This window comes from Nanorana parkeri, unplaced genomic scaffold, assembly GCF_000935625.1.
Source record: "Nanorana parkeri isolate BGI_ZX_2015 unplaced genomic scaffold, ASM93562v1 scaffold354, whole genome shotgun sequence".
Classification (NCBI taxonomy): Eukaryota; Metazoa; Chordata; class Amphibia; order Anura; family Dicroglossidae; genus Nanorana; species Nanorana parkeri.
The window spans coordinates 876,431-893,600 of NW_017306622.1; the positions used below are offsets into that span (position 1 = coordinate 876,431).

General features: G+C 39.8%; 1 protein-coding gene across 1 annotated transcript in view; it reads left to right on the forward strand.

The window, feature by feature from the left end:
• The first annotated feature begins 323 nt into the window (after positions 1–323).
• The window catches only part of LOC108788837, a 34,414-nt gene continuing 17,567 nt past the window's right edge, over positions 324–17,170 (forward strand). Inside the window, exons 1-3 of the mRNA XM_018558716.1 lie at positions 324–402; positions 1,617–1,723; positions 7,807–7,981. Coding sequence (XP_018414218.1) covers positions 324–402; positions 1,617–1,723; positions 7,807–7,981 — 361 coding nt within the window. The remainder of the gene's footprint in view (positions 403–1,616; positions 1,724–7,806; positions 7,982–17,170) is intronic.

The following is a 17,170-nucleotide window of genomic DNA, read 5'->3' on the forward strand; positions in this document are numbered from 1 at the left end:
TCAAAATTTTTCAGTGAAGCCAACAAGCACTGTTTAAGAGCCCATTCACACCACATGCAGATTACCTCCAGACCAGACCAGACTGTTTCCAGACCCAAATTGCATCCCAATTTATCCCTGTGGTATTTCTGGCCTCTGCTCCCACCAGCACAGTCCGTTCCAGACCAGACTAGAAAAATACTGCTTGTCCTAATTTGTCTGGTCTGCAGTGCCCTGAAACTCATCAAAACACATCAAAAATGCATGGAATGCACCTGTGAGACCATTTTAAGCTAAAACAAAATGAAAAAATTTTTTCCAGTTGCGGCAAAATCGCGGTAAAAATGTCAAAGGGACGACATGCACTGGTGATTATGCTGGGCAATGAAGCCACGTTGGAGCTTGAAGAAAAGGGCATGGAAGGTATGCACAAGGTTTAGCAGAAGTGGCAGGGGCAGGTATAGGCCTGCCTCTAGGAGCCTGGGACTCTGGGGAGTCATGTGACTTGCCCCAATTGCAATGCAAGGAATAAGTTGTACACCATACAGGTGAATAAGCGAATGACCGATATTATCAGGGTGCTGTAGTGAAGGAAGGGTGCTGTCTATTCAATCCAAGCATGAAATATTCTCACCAGCACACCTTTAAAAGGAAAATGTTCATTATTCTTCAAACATCAACGAGAAGTATTTCAGCTACCAATCTTTTGGAACTGCGCAGGGAAGCAAACAGAGGAAGGGTCCCTGCACAATCCTGAAATGTTGGTACGTAATGTGATTTTCACTGATTCTCCCTCTCAATAAAGAGGAACAGTTACTATTATAGTTGTATTGGTGGAAATAGTTTTATGATCAACCAAGTAGGGATCCATCACTGACCACATCAATAGTAATACTTGGTTGAAGTAGGTAGAGCAAGTGAGGCTAGCCTAATTACCCATCACAAGGTTAAATATTTAGTCTCCATCGTTGTTACATCTCTGTTTGGTGGCTGGAGGCCTGTAAAAACAAATGCAATTGCAGCTGGAACCTTTCCGACCTCTTTCTGTGCCACTGATATTGATTACATATTTATGCAGTTGCTAATTACAGTTACAAGAAGCATGACTGAGAAAAATCCCATTTAGGAACAAGAGCTCTACTTGTTAAATGGCTATTTAATTTCTCAAACCTTTTTCCATGTATAAACCAGAAGTATAAGGTAACAATTTTTGTGTCAAAGAAGCCCATTTCCCTTTTTAACTTTCATGTTGTGTGCTATGTCAAATGAACCACAGGAAATAAACATTTATACCTGAGAAAGTGAGCCAGTTTAACTGTTACGGACACAATCTTTTTTAATACACTAATTAGGACAATTAGTTTTGCAGTGATGCAAACTGCTCTCTTCTTTGTGTTTGACAGTAAGTATTGCAGAGCATTGTTAATGTTCTGAACCAAAAAGCACAAGTTGCTAAATTTGTATTTGAAGTGTGAAAGTTTGTACATATTAATTGTTTTACCAATCTGTAAAATCCATTATTTTCATCCAGCACGTTGCTCATGATAGACTGCGCTGTTGTCTGGGGAAAACACGAGTGTGGCAGGACAATTAAGCAGTTGACAGCTATGTATACTCTTTTAATGCATTCAATACAGATCATCTTCTTACAGCATCACATTCGGAAGACAGCAAATCAATGAAGTACAAAAGCTTTAAGGACAGCCAGAGCTTGGATGCAGCTTTAATGGTGAACGTGCCCCAGGTAAAATTACATAACATCTTTTCACTCTGTTTCTTCTCATATTTGTTATAAATATGATGCTTGTAACGAAAATGTTTTGTAGAGGAATTAGAGATGCTGGTGTTTTGTATTATTTGATCGTTCTGCGGTGCACAGCTTGTTAAAGGAACAGTTCAAGTGGAACTAAGCACAGACAGAAAGACTTATGTATTAAAATGAAAGTGATAAATGGGCATTTTGTGGGGATTCCCTGTCCTTTCATTGCATTTTAAGCTTTACTGGCAGTGTGTTGCTATAGTTATATGAGTTGGATAGGACAAATGTAAATGTTTTAATGCATTTTTATTTAATAATGATAATAAAAGGAAGACATAAATGTCTACTGTAGTTTTACATTTCTTCTAACAGCAAGGTAAGCTTTTTGTGAGACTTTTGCACTTTTGAGTCCTGCATGACCGCATATCATGGATTATATCTGCCAAAAAACCTATGCCTGTCAAATTCTGTCCATGCTCTGCCTCAATGTCTAGCTTCACACATTGGGGCCTATTATTAAGGGTGGAACTTGATACTCTGCAGTCTTTTTCTTCATGTGAAATATTGTTTATGACAACTTTGCTTATTTCTAAAGCTGCTCAGGGCAATTTCTGTACTAATTTTTACTATTTTGTAGCCAGGGTGAAAAGAAGCCTGCAAACTGTATTTATAGATACAGTTATTACAGATTATAATTATAGGTTATAAATTCATTCCTCCTTTCATATTAAAAAGCTTCATAATAATTTTACACTACCCTTTACGAAGCATAATCTGTTATTTTCAGTAGAGGGTAAAAAGTATGTTTAATTTTTTTTTCATCAATATATCTGTATATTTCTGTTATAGAGCTGTGCACAGACACTGTAGTTTTTTGGCATCGTCCAAGAAATTTTGGTTAATTTGTTTTAGAAAGCTTGTTGATTCACTCATTCTGAGCAAGAAGGGACGTGTAAGGGTTTTGCCACTAATAGGACATGATGAACACTGTTGTACTGCCCTTCACCACTAGCAGCCACCTTTGCGCTATGTTTTATGTTCGTGGTCTGGGAACTCAGTGTTTTCAGTTGTAATGCTAAATGATCTGGTTTTAATGAGGTGGTGAACAAGGAAATGTGAGTGAGGTGCAGGCGAGCTGAGTCCGTAATGGGCCAAAAGAAGCATGGCAAAAAGTCAGTACTTTGAGGTCCCCTCCCCATGTTTTAGAACAGAAAGCTATAGGAAGAAAACATGTAGCAGCGGTAAGCACAGGTAGTGTACTCTCTGACTCAGGAAGCGTACCAAAGGTGCAGGAAGACAAGTGAGACAAGAACAGAAACCGTGGGCTGGATCTTGTTAAGGATACGTTTAAACCAAACACACTAGAAAGAAGAGAGGCGGGATACAGCGTTATAATATACAACAACACAGAATTGGGTACACCATTAGCATAAGTGCGTGCAACAATGTGCAACCAGGGTGTGGAATGAACTGTATTTTAAACAAAGCCAGGATATATACTGTTGCATACTACATACTCAGCATTCCTGAAGGCACATTAAGCATGTGTGCATGCACTGGGACACAGTTAGTTAGCCTTGAGTGTGGGAGCTCCTGGAGTAGAAGTAGCAGCGCCAGTGCATTAGGTGGACAGGAGAGCCCAGGGAAGGCAGCAGAAACACTGAAGGCAGCAGAAACACTGAAAGCAGCGAGAGGCCCAGAAACACAAGAGGATGCAGAGCAATATGTTGTCCCAACAAAAGGTCTTTGGATGATGAGCAACCAACAGGAGTATAAATGACCCAGCAGATGAACAAATGACACCTAGAAAACCCACCAAAAAGATAAAAGGCCAACAGGTAGCAAATTATTAGATGACCACTTCCATTAACAAGCAGGTGAAATGCATAATTCTAACAGGGCGGATGTTCCAAAATGTCACAGCTATTATCAGGCTCTAGTACATGAGCTCATGAGCTTCAGTACACGCATTTAAAGTAACAGGAAGAACTGCATTTCTCTCAGAAGTCTATTAGAGATTCATGAGAATGTCCTTTAATCTGACAACAAAAATAAGCAGACTGAATATTTCCTAAGGGATGTGTTTATATTCCTTTAGTAACAAGGTATCCCTCATAAACCCTGACACTCACTTTAACCACTTGAAGGCCATAGTGTTTCACCCCCTTCCTGGCCAGGCCATTTTTCAGTATTCAGCGCTGCGGTACTTTGAATTAAAATAACAGTATCAGAGAAAGGCGTGGGAAAAAAGATTTCCCCAGACTGAGAAGAATCAAAGAAAGTGTGAAACACAGCAACAAAAGTATTAAACAAAGTAATTCTACAAGAAATTCACTAAACATTCTCCACATTTGCTATTTTATGAAAAAAGTTAGTTTCCTGTTAATGTGTTGCATTTTTGAATATATACCATTGCTTTTTTTATGTTGTGTAACATGGTGCTTCCAAAGATATAGGAAAAAAAAACAACCAAACAGTTTCAATCCTAGTCTGCTTTTTTCAGCCTTCATGTTCTCTGAAAATACCTCCACATTATTTTCTAGACATGTGCAATTCGGTTCGTTCCGAAATTCGTTTCGGACGAATTTTCGGAGATTCGGATGCAACCGAATTCCGAATTACAGCTGAGACGAATGCAAGCGAATCTGAAATTCCCGATTTCCCGAAATTTGTTATTGGACGAATTTCGTTGCAGCAAAATGACATTAGGAAAAAAAATGACAACATTTTCCCTCTACAACAATTGTGTAGTTAAAGGTTCAGAGTCAATAGTCTAGTGGTTAGCGTACAGGTTTGCCATTGTCAAAGTCGCAGGTTCTAATACAGGGCAGGGTGAGTAAAGGATAAAGGTTTTTTTTTTCTTTGCTTTTGAATTGGCATTCTCCTAACATTCCTACCAGACCTAAAGGGTTCCCCCCAAAATCCATACCAGACCCTTAAGGTCTGGTAGGAATTTTAAAGGGGAACCCCAGCCCCAAAAAATGGGGAGAAAAATGTGGGGTCCCCCCTAACAGTCCTACCAGACCCTTGATCCGAGCACTGGCCTGGCAGGGCAGGAAAGGGGGGGCGATCGAGCGCCCCATGCCGATGGGGACAAGGGCCTCTTCCCCACAACTCTGACCCGGTGGTTGTGGAAATGGTTACAAGTTCAGAGTCAATAGTGTAGTGGTTAGCGTACAGGCTTGCCATTGTCAAGGTCGCAGGTTCTAATCCAGGGCAGGGAGAGTAATAGATAATGTTTTGTTTTTTTGCGTTCTCCTAACATTCCTACCAGACCTAAAGGGTCTGGTATGAATCGGGGGGAACCTCAGGCTTTTTTTTTTTTTTTATCTTTTGCAGAAAAAAAAAAAAAAATAATAATTTCCCCCCCCTAATGTCATTTTGCTGCAACGAAATTCGTCCAATAACGAATTTCGTCCATAATCCGAATCCGAAAAACTAAACTAAACTAAATAAAAAAAATGTTTCTTTGTTTCAGAACGAAACTAAACTAAACAAATTTGTTGCTGGTGCACATGTCTATTATTTTCACAGATATTGCCAACAGCTGGAATTACCACAGGAAATGTCTATGTGTCCTGTTTATCTATTTTGTTTTATAGGAGGATTTCCTAAGGCTGTCTACAATGTAAAAATATCACCTGGTTCACACCTAGGTGTTTTTCAGCTTTTAAACGCCCAACACCAAATCCAATGATTTTCAATGGCCCCTGTTCACACCTGAGCAGCAAAACACCAAATACAGAAAAAAGTACATGAGGCTTTTTTGGCAGTTTCAAGCACGTTTTTCGCCCATAGACTTACATGAAAAAGGCCAGGAAATGCGTGGCAAAAGCATGTTGCTCATTTTCTTGCGTCCATCCGTCCATTGACCGCAATGTTTCTTGAGCTGCCAGTCAAAATGTGTGTCTTCATGTGTGCCTGTTTTTACATGCGTAAAAATGTTCCAAACACGCATAAACGTGCAAAAAAACACACGCTGAACCCACATGTATAAACAAGCAAAAATTATGTTTTCTTGGTGTGAACAGGTGCCTTACTATACAGGAAGTCAGCTGTGCAGGAAAAGGTTTCCCCATAAAAACAATGTCATCTTAATTACTATTATTATTATTTTCATAAGCTTTTGAAACCTTTACATGCACAATTATAAATACAGTACAGTACATTATACACTGCCTGGCCAAAATAAAGTCAACACCTGGATTTAGCTAAGCAAGTATACTAGATAAGAGCTATAAGAGGCTGCTTCACTTGGTCAGGTCTAGGTTCAGCAATATTATGTGTCGAAAAAATGATGTCAGCTACCTACCTGAATATACTGAATGATCAGGTTTTTCCATCAATGGATTTTTTCTTCCCTGATGGCACAATGGGCATATTCCAAGATGACAATGCCTGGTTTTATTGGTCTCAAATTATAAAAGAGTGGATTAGGGCGCATGAGACATCATTTTCACACATGGATTGGCCACCACAAAGTCCAAACCTTATCCCCATTGAGAAACTTTGGAATGTGCTGGAGAAGACTTTACACACTAGTCAAACTCTCCTATCACCACTACGAGATCTTGGTGAAAAATTAATGCAACTCTGGACAGAAATAAATGTAAGGTTATCGAAGTGATGCCACGGCGAATGTGTGCCGTAATTAAAAGCTAAGCCGGTCCAATGAAATATCAAGAGTGACTTTTTTTTTGGTCAGGCAGTGTTTGTATATATGTGTGTGTGTGTGTGTGTGTATGTGTATGTATGTGAGCTTCAGGTTTGTTGGCTTTTTAATTTCTTAATGATACATACTATGCTTCATTCTACTACATGTTATTATATTGTGAATGTGATATAACCTTAAAATAGACATGTTTTCATATTTTGTATGGCAGGAGCTTTTTATGCTTAGCAACTCTGTCTTTATCATCTCTTAAAACACTGACATGAGTACATATGGCAGTCTGTGACAAGGATATCAGCTGTAGCACTATAGATAGTCTGTGTGTGACAAATTACATTCATATTCAAATACTTTCACTCTAAATATTGCTGGATTCTTACATCCTCTTATATACTTATTGGAGCGGAGGAATGGTAATGCTGTGCCCATGCAGCAAATAAAATAGTGACCTTAATTTCTCTGAGCCTGAGTGCTTCATTGTTCATTATATCTCACTTGCAGGAGATTCCATGTAGACACAGAGTGCCGCTATCATATAAATGTTTTGTCAAATAGCGGCAAGTCTTTCTCTGTGTGACCTCTATTACGTATTATTCCTGCACCAGGAGACCCACTGGTTTGGCTAGAGCAGAGAAACATTACCTACTTAGATGGCTAAATGCAGCAGGGAATTGTGAGAATGAGTTATCTTGAATATCGTATCAAAAAAGTATATCTCTTTATCCTGCTGCATAAAAACTTAATTAAGTTGAATGTGATGTGTGCGTTAAAGCTGTACTCCAGGCAAAAAGGTACATGCATAGTTGAGATACAATTATATTAAATGTTATTAAAGTTTGTAATTCCTTTTAGCCAGTTTTATGAACCTGGAACCCCCAACAACAGCATAAACGAAGCCAGGTAAATGAACGCAATCCTGTCTGCTAAGAAGACAATGAAGGTGCATGTTCACAGTGAACACCCATCACTGCTCACTCCCTGCTCTCGCCAGCTAGCTCCCAGTGGAAAAATGCAGACATTATGCAATGAACTCAAGCCTGACTGGCTCATAGTGCAGCTAAATACTCTCCTAATCTTTTCTTCATGGGATTGCAGGTAGATAATGCTTATTTCAGGTGCATATAACAACTATATTTAAAAATGCATTTATCAATTTTTCACTAATTGACTAGTTTAAATTGTTATTTACCCTGAAGTTTAGCTGTAATGATTTCTTAAACAAATGTCTTTGAGTATAACCGGTAAGCAAAAGAGCCCTCCCCTGCTTTTTTTTTTCAACTGGACCTTGTGGGGAGGCAGTGCTGGATTAAAGATAAGTATTGCAGAGAAAAATGTTTTTTGCTTTTTTTTATTTTTAGTATTCTTGGCAATGACTTGAGTTCTTCTTGTGTCTTAGGAATTTCATGAAGTTGTTCTTAGAGAAAATAATCAAACGTCAAAATACCAAGGTCTGAATGGGTTTTTCACTTTAGAAACAGACCGCAAAGAAGGGAAAGACAACCTCCATTCTCGACAGATCCCTGAGCACGCAACTCATAAATATGACATGGATGAGAAGAGCATGTGTACAGGTAAGAACAGATGGCCATGTACATAACTAATATGATGTTTGCACTGACAGTTCTATAAACATTAATGTCACCTAAATATTTGTCTGCTACCATACGGTGGACTAGAAGTAGATAGTCTGTCAGTATGGGCAGTCTATGACACATACAGAGAAATGTGTGTATATATATATATATATATACATAAGGTGGCTTTGTGTGGCTTCGGGTCGGCCGAACATGCTCAACATGTTCGGGCGACCCGAAGTGCAGAAGGATTTCGACTCAGCCGATCCATCATCAACATCTGGATCGGCTAAGCCGAACCTCCGGCAGGCTACTCGCCGCTGTTCGGTCTATTCAATCTTTTTTTTTTTTATTCTGACGGCAGCCAACGGCTCGATGTCAGAATAAAAAAGAAAAAGCAGTGTTTCTCTCCTGGGCGGCCGGGAGCGGGAGACTCCCGGAGCGCCCGGGAGAGTAAGACTGTCTGGAGAGCTCTCTGCAAGTGGCCGGAGCCAGCCGTATCATAAAAAAATTTTTTATGAAGCAGGGAAAGGTTTACTCTGCTCGATCGAGCAGAGCAAAACTTTCCTTTAGAAAGTGTTTCTCTCCCGGGCGGCCGGGAGCCGCTATCTAATAGCGGGAGACTCCCGGAGCGCCCAGGAGAGTTGGGCTGTCTGGAGATCAGTGTCCCTGGTTACCTGGTAACCAGGAACGCTGATCTCTCTGCAAGTGGCCGAAACCAGCCGTAAGATTACGGCTGGCTCCGCCCAGCTGTCAGAAGCAGGCTGTCGGCTGGCCATTCGGCCAGCTTCGGCTTTCAGTGCGGCTCAGTCGAGCTGAGGTATATGCCTTTGGCTCGACTGAGCCGCTCGGCCAACTTCGGGAGCTGTACGGGCTATAGGGAATAGCCCGCACAGCAGTCCTGGGGCCGAAGCTACGGCTAGATCCTTCGGCTGCTTTGTGAACAGACCCCATAGTATTTTTTAAAACTAAAAACATTGCTGTAAATACAGTAAACTCCCCATTATCTGGCATCCACAGGGATTGGTAGATTCCAGATAAATGTAGTTTCTGGTTGCTTGAGAGTTATTATTAAAAATAGGTCTAACTAATGACATACCCCATACTATACCATATCATAACATAAACTCTGTATTGACTTCATATTAATATTGAAATGCAGTATTCGAAAGCAAACTAAGACAAATAGACACACTATAATTTCCAAGATAATACATGCCGCAGATCAGCAAAACAGTGAGTACACAGGGGATTTTTATTTCTGAGATGAGAATTCTGGTTAGTTGAACACCAGATAACTGGGAGTTTACCTTACTAGTGAGCAGGTAAGACATAACCATAGAACATATAATATTGTAATGCAAAACAGGTATTAAATATGGCAATGACAGCAATATAACAAATGTGTAAGACTGAACAGTATACAACTATACAGTTCATCAGGATTCTAGGTGAGAACAGAACAATCAAGCTTAGGGCAAGTCAGCACTGAGGACTAGCATGGCTGGGTGAAAGATCACAGGAGGAACAGGATTCCGGAACAACCAAAAGTAAATAGAATGCTAAGACATCTGACTTGGTAGTGTTCAGAATGACATCCTTTGGAAGAGGCCATACATTTAACTGTGCAATCCAGCTTAATCTGAGAGGACACTGCAGTGTAACCGTTGGAGGGCATCATTTCCACTAAGTGTCTATCCTGCTGTATGTAGAGTAGGCTACAATGGATTAGTTTGGAGGAGGTTATACCTGTGTGCAATCTCGTATGGTCTAGATCAGAGGTTAGAAAACTTAATTTCTCCAGCTGTGGTGAAACTACAAATCCCATGAGGCATTACAAGACTCTGGCAGCAACAAGCCTGACTCCCAGTGACAGATGCATGATGGGTTTTGTAGTTTCACCACAGGAGGGCCCAAGTTTGCCTACCCCTGGTCTTGATAAAAAAAATTGCTTGAATTACAAAATGTGATCATGACTAGCCACTACTGTTCCTGTACCCTTGTAACTGCTCATCTCCATTGTGAGTTCACCCAAAGCAAATCTTGCCTGCTCTTACCTCTGATTACTGCTATTTTCATGAGATTAGAGTGGAGCATGGAGATGTCACTTCACTGCTGCCCATTGATCTGCTGTGGGCCTGCAGGAGAGGAAGCTGAGGACCTGCAGTGCAAGCATCTCTCTGCTTCTTGTTCTTTTATTCAATGGATCTGTTCTTTTTTCAGCTCTCCTGCTACTTCTTGATCTTTCCCTTACTAGCAATCAGAAAGAAGTCTGAATTGGGATGGTTTTACTACAGAGGCACTGGTGTGTGTGTGCCCAAGCAGTGCCGATGCGCTCAATTCAACCTTATTGCATTGTTTCTTATTTTGTTAGAACTTTATCGAAATGTCAGAAGTGACATTTCATTAAGTTCTATGGACTCACCGTGGTGCGATGTGGTTATACGCATCTCACACCTGTGCGCTTAAAAAAAGTACTGCATGCTGTAATATTTGTAAGCACACACCACTAGAACGTAGTGGTTTGAACTGTCACACCCCTTGACAAAGCAATTTGCCATGTCGTGCATTCAGGCTGTGCTGGAAAAAATGGCCTGTGCAGCAGGAACACAGATGGTGTGAACGAGCCCTAAAATAACATCTTCCTAAATGTCACATGTGGATAATTCAAGCACCCATGCCTTTGAAATAATATTACACAGTAACTCGTTATATGTAGTTTATTTAGTTTAAAAAACATCAGTAATGTTCATACTTCTTACAGAATGAGTCATCTCTGAGCCAAGATAAGTAGGACTGGGAATACATGTATTATTGTGAGTTAGCAGCAATTTTATCCAGCAGTTTTATGCCATTTGTTTCAACATAATTTTCCAAAATACATGCTGAGCACAAACAAAGCAAAACCTCCACAAATTAGCCCAAATGTATCCAGCAGGTGGAAAGCCTAGGATTTAACAAACAGTTTTTATTTTTATTTGCTTATCTTTCTACCGCACAGAAAAAGTTTGTCTACCAGAACAGCTTAGCCTGTACATCCCATTATTAAAAAAAGGTATCACACTGTAGATTACATTATTGGATATTATTTGTTTTTATGCTTTTTATCTCCTATACACTTTCTTTAACCACTTCAGTACTGGCATGTTAAACCCCCTTAATTACCAGATAATTTTTCAGTTTTCAGAGCTGTGAAAGTTTGATTCACAATTACTCCATCATGCAACACTGTACCCAAATTAATTTTATATTATTTTTTTTGAGACAGAAAAACAGAACAAAACCTTTCAGTTACTTTCTGTTAAAACAAATATAAATGCCAGGACAGTATGGAAACCCCTGAAGTGACTCTTTTTGGAAAGTAGACACCCCAAGCTCATAATTTTTTGCCACAATTTTTTGGAATGCTGTTTTTGAGGGGTTTAAAACATGAAGCTTGGTAATGATACACTAGAAATATTAAATGTACAGGGGGTTAATGTACAGGTCACATACATTGGGATGATGGGGACAAAGGGGTTAATGTACAGATATACAGGACAAGGCAGGTGAAGGGGTTAATATACAGCTCAGAGCAGAGATTGAATGAAGCTGAAATATACAGGAAAATTGGTGAAAGGGTTAAATATAATTTTTTTTTAAACTTTCTTTTTCTGCTCCTGCTGGTTTTGACTACAAAGTATTAAATGGATGACTCATTCATTCATTCATTAGTTCCTAAACTCTATCTTGCCTCTTTTGTAAGAAGAAGGGGAGGGCTTGGCAATGTAAACATTGCCATGTGATAACCAGTCACAGCGATCACAAGGTACAGAGCTGGTCAAGTCGGCTCTGTGCCTGATACCTCGTTCACACCAGATCCAGTGCGTCCCGGCACGATTCTAGCCACAACGCACTGCATTGCAATCCGGCCGGCCCACTTTTTTGTGGGGCAGGAGGGGGCGTGACGGGCCATTGAAGTGAATGGCACCGTAGCTATCCCTTCGGCCGCAATGCGATCAGCTGCCCGGGATTGCAAAACACATTATGCCTGCGGCCCGGTCCGGTGCGATCAACATAGTGCTTGCAGCATTTTTATCGCACTGGACTGGACGGCAGGCATAATGTGCCTTGCGATCCCGTGTGGCTGATCGCATTGCTGCTGGAGGGTGTGGCTACGGTGCCATTAACTTCAATGGCCCGTCACGCCCCCTCCTGCCCCACAAAAAAGTGAGCCGGCCCCAATGCGAGACAGTGCGTTCTGGCCAGAATCGGGCCGCAACGCACTGCATCTGGTGTGAATGAGCCCTGAAGCTTCTGCTCTCTGCTGTCTAATGACAGTGCAAGCATTGGCTTCTGTGCATGCTAGGGGCACGCATACAGACTTAACAAAGAAAGTTGTATCATTTTACCTTCTGTTTTCATATAGATCTCCCATAATATGTTGTCTGCAGATTAAGCAGAACTTCAAAAAAGTATTTTGGCTGAACTGCAGCTTCTTGTCACTCATCTAGGGCTGTGCAACCTTTCTCTTATTCGTTCAGGAGACTGCAGATAAGATCACGGGGTGATCAGGGTGCCAGGGCAGATAAGATCACAGGGTGAATAATTTATGTTTGAATGATGAAAGGGTTGCATAGCGAAGATGGGTATGCATATTAAGATCTTACATATTAAGATCATGCTCATTAAGATCTACACAGCCTCTGTACTGCAAGGTAACCCTTAACAGTGTGTTTAGCACGGTGGACCTGTTGAATACATGCACTAGATAGATGAAGAACAAATGAACTGAAAAGGTTGCATGCACCTGTATGTGTTTCGATGCTACATTTTCTTGTATAACTAGAGTATACCCTTAAATATTTTTTTCCTTGCTCTTTTTCAAGGATGTTGCAAAATATAATAAATCAATCCTATTTGTGGACATGACAGAAATAACTGCGCACAAAAGCAAAACATGGGAAAGGAGGGCATTCTATATCCAAACTAAAGCAATAATAAAATAACAACAGTAATCACAGAAATGAGTGATTTTCTCCTGTTTCTTCTTTTGGCTAAAATATGTGGTAATTAGGTCTCAAACAAGCAGCATGGGATATAGCTCCTTCAAAGTAACAAACACAAAACCTGTCATTCCCGCAAGAAAAAATAAATAAAGAATCCCAGGAAGTCTGCTTTCTGATACAGTACAAATATTATAATGAGTGCTTTATGGGCACTGCTGTACCAATTACCCAGCTTGTTCTTGTGTTCCGTGAATGCCAGATTTTTAGTTCGCTTAGTATCTGAGCGTAAAACCGAAAGCTTTACCTCATACAATTTTAATTGTAAAGCAACTTTTAGTTTATTAATCTTAATGTGGAGTAGCCTTCCAGTTTTCAATGTGAGCTTTACATTTGCAGATTGTGCCTATGATCTTTTTCTGGGTGGGTTAAAGTGACACTAAGTCCCCGTTCACCCCGCCGATGTTTGTAGCTCCTACTTGTCAGCACGGAAAAGCTCTGCACAAGCCTGTGTAAGTATGCACCTCTTTTTGGGGAGATCAGCGCAATGTGACCCTTTTTCCTATTCCTAATCATGCTGATCTGCCCAAAAAAGAAGCTCATGTACTTTTTTCCAGTGACTGACTTTTTTCTCAGTGCGACACTTTGCTAAGACATGAATGGGGACTATAGAAATCAATAGGATTTCTAGTGCGGAGCTTTTCCGTGCTTAAAAATATGAGCCACCAACGCCTTGGTGTGAATAGGGCCTTAACTCAGGAGTTAAATCTTAAAAATGGATTCAAGTACCTTAACTATTAACAAAAATGTATCTTATTTGTGTATCACTCGGCTGTAGATCCTCAAATCATCTCTGAATTGGTGCTGACACTGTCCTTCCTTCTGGAGGGTGGCTACTTTTCTTCCCCATGGTCCCAGTGTGTTATAAAGTAGCCACCGCTCCAAGCTCACTCCCTTGCTGGACTACAATCTCAATACAAATTAGTAGGGATGCACCGATATATCGACGGCCGAAACATGTCAGCCGAAAATGGCACTTTTGGCATAAAGCCGAAAGTGCCATTTTCCTGCCCATACATCGGTGCATCCCTGCTTTCTTTCCTCCCCACTGGGCGCTGCTTTGTGTCCCAGCGGGGAGGAGAGAAACTGTAATAGTCGGCCGAGCGCTGCAGGAGAAGAGCGCTGTGAGCGGCCGGCGTCTCCTCCCACAACGCTCAGCCTCCTATCACAATCCGGTAGAGCGGTGTGTGGGTGGAGAAAGGCCAACGCTGTCACAGGAGGCTGAGCTCTCCTCCCCGCACCACTCGCTCAGCCTCCCGTGAAAGCGTGTCAGAGAGGAGAGCGAGGTACAAACACTCAGCGTTCAGTGATCGCTAAGTGTTTGTGCATAATTGAGGACATAGTATGTTGACTATATCCTCAATTATGAATGAATGGGAGTGATCTACATCACCTCATGTTCATTCATAGTTGTAGTTATAGTAAACATACTCTGCCCTAATGTTATGAATGAACAGGAACACTCACAGAGGATTCCTGTTCATTGACAACAGTGGATACAGAAAAAGAGATTGAGGACTTTGTGTCCTCAATCTCTTTTTCTATTTTAAAAGGGAAATATCAGGGGTCTGTTTAGACCCCTAATATTTCCCCAAAGCCCCTAAAAGTAAAGTAAAAAAGAAAAATATTTAATTGAAAAGAAATATTACAAAATGATACAGTTTATACAAAAATTTAAATAAAATATTTAAAAAATTTGATAAAATAAAAAACATTTTCGGTTCCGGTTTCGGCCTGACAATTTTTTTTATTTCGGTTTTGTTTTGGTTTTAAAGTTTCCATTTCGGTGCACCTCTACAAATGAGTAAACTATATATGAGGTTGTAGTCCATGACGCGAGTGAGCTTGGAGTGATGGATACTTTGCAACACACACAAGGACCAGAAGGTAGGACAGTGTCAGCATGAATTAAAAAATGATTTGAGGATCTACAGCCGAGTGATACACATATACGATACATTTTTGTTAATAGGATATTTGAATGCATTTTTAAGATCTAACTCCTGAGTTGAGTGTCACGTTTACTATTTTCATGCCCTTAGAGCAACATTAAGTCTTTAAAAGGTTGGAGCCATTGTGGTTAAAAAATTTCGTAAGTGCCTGTTTTTTTATGTTATTTACATTTTTTAAACTTTTTTGTATTTAAAGTGACATTTAACACAGCAGTTTAAACTTACAAATGCATTCACATACCCTATTACAAAAAAATTAGTTTATTTGTGTATCACTCGGCTGTAGATCATCAAATCATCTTTTAATTCATGCTGGCACTGTCCTTCCTTCTGGAGGGTAGCTACTTTTATTTCCCAAGGTCCCTGTGTGTGTTGTAAAGTAGCCACCACTCCAAGCTCGTTCCCGTGATGGACTACAATCTCAATACAAATTAGTAAATTGAACGTGAGATTGTAGTCCAAGCCAACCTCTGCAAATGCTAGGTTTTGCTGCAAGGCTTCTCAGACGACCCTCTCATTTGTTATGGTCAACAGTTAAGGTTAGTTGTTGTTTTCATGGTCAGCCATTGTTTGTTGTGTTGCCCATCCCTCTGTTGGATGTCACAGGCATAGAACAATTTCTGGGAATACTTCATAGGATATAGGTGCTGACACTGTCCTTCCCCTCTGTTTTTTCTGATCTACTTTTTACTGCTTGCTACAAAAAAAGTCAGGCTGGGAATGGTTATATGGGGCTGTCCTTCAGCTTTGATTGATTTGCCAGTGTCCAGTTACCTGAAGGTGGCTGCATAACCCATCCATAGAAGAATTAGCTTGCTGTGTCCTCCAAATCCAAGAAATGGATTTTACAGTTAAGACAAAAATCCGGTTTTTGGAATGCTCTTTATGTCAACAAGGACAACAATACAAAGACAGGCAGCTATTGTTTTAGCTTTTTTTCAATGATTTTTTTTTCAGTGCTTGTTTTTTAAAATCTTTCTGATTAAGGTCTTAAGCTGAGAAATGAAACTTTACAGGTTAAAAGAGTAGTAATCAGGTGTAATGTCAATACTGATATTGCAAAAGAACAGCAGAGTTAAACTAAATAGGCACGCTAATGTACTGTAGACATTGTATGGTAATGAATTTTGTTTAGTAAATATTTTCTACTGTGTAAACCATATTTAAACAAGGATATCTAATAATCTAGATTTTATCCAGGCAACTGTGTTGCTTACTGTGTTATTTATGCATATTGTCAACCACTGCTTACATTTGTAAGTGAATGTTTAGCACATGAATGTGTTTTAATGATCATGTACTCATGAGAGATGATAGGTGAGCTCAATTAGTATAAGTAAAGGGACTTAAATCTTATAATATATTATTTAATCATCTGTTAACATAGTACATACTTTTGATATAAGCAGAAAGCATGTGTAGGAGTAACCCCTACATTATATATGTTACTTTTACATCAGAGAGAATAAAATATGTGAGCTCTGCAGTTAACATTTATTGTATGCATAGTTTTGTACAAAATGTTATAGATATAAATTGTGTTCACATGTAACTTAATTATGTTTGCTTAGGTTATTGCCTTGTTTTGTTGGCCCTTCTGTCATAGAATATTTCAGTTTTTGTGTTCATACTCAGAGCAAATGTCAATATCCGAGTGACATCAGAAGGCTGTACGGCATCGTAGAAAGTACTAAGTGGCAATTATTTGAATTTCATGGTTGACATTTCAACATTAATAGAATTGAACAAATCTGCTGGAGGGTGCTCATGAACAGATTCACTAAAGCCATACAATCCACTTTTTGCTAAATTATAAGAGATATGTGTTCACAAAAAGAATTAAACACTTATATAAGTTTATATCTGCAAAAATAATTGTATGCTGTTCTGTTCTTCCAGAGCTGGCACAATGAGGAATGTGTAATTGTTTTTTTTTTCATATGGCACTCATTTGTTTTGCTAACACATTGAAAAGGAAAGCAGGTAAAAGTCAGATATAATATGTGACCCTTCTACAGTAATGAAAACATGGTGATTCATGTATGATTCAGCCCACTGAAGTCTGACTAGTAGTGTGGCATATAAAACATAGAATGACGTATACCAAACATGCACTTGCACTGCGCCTTCGCCATTATTGGCACTACTGCTTTTAGCAAACCCTAAATTTGATTCCACGTTCAAAACTG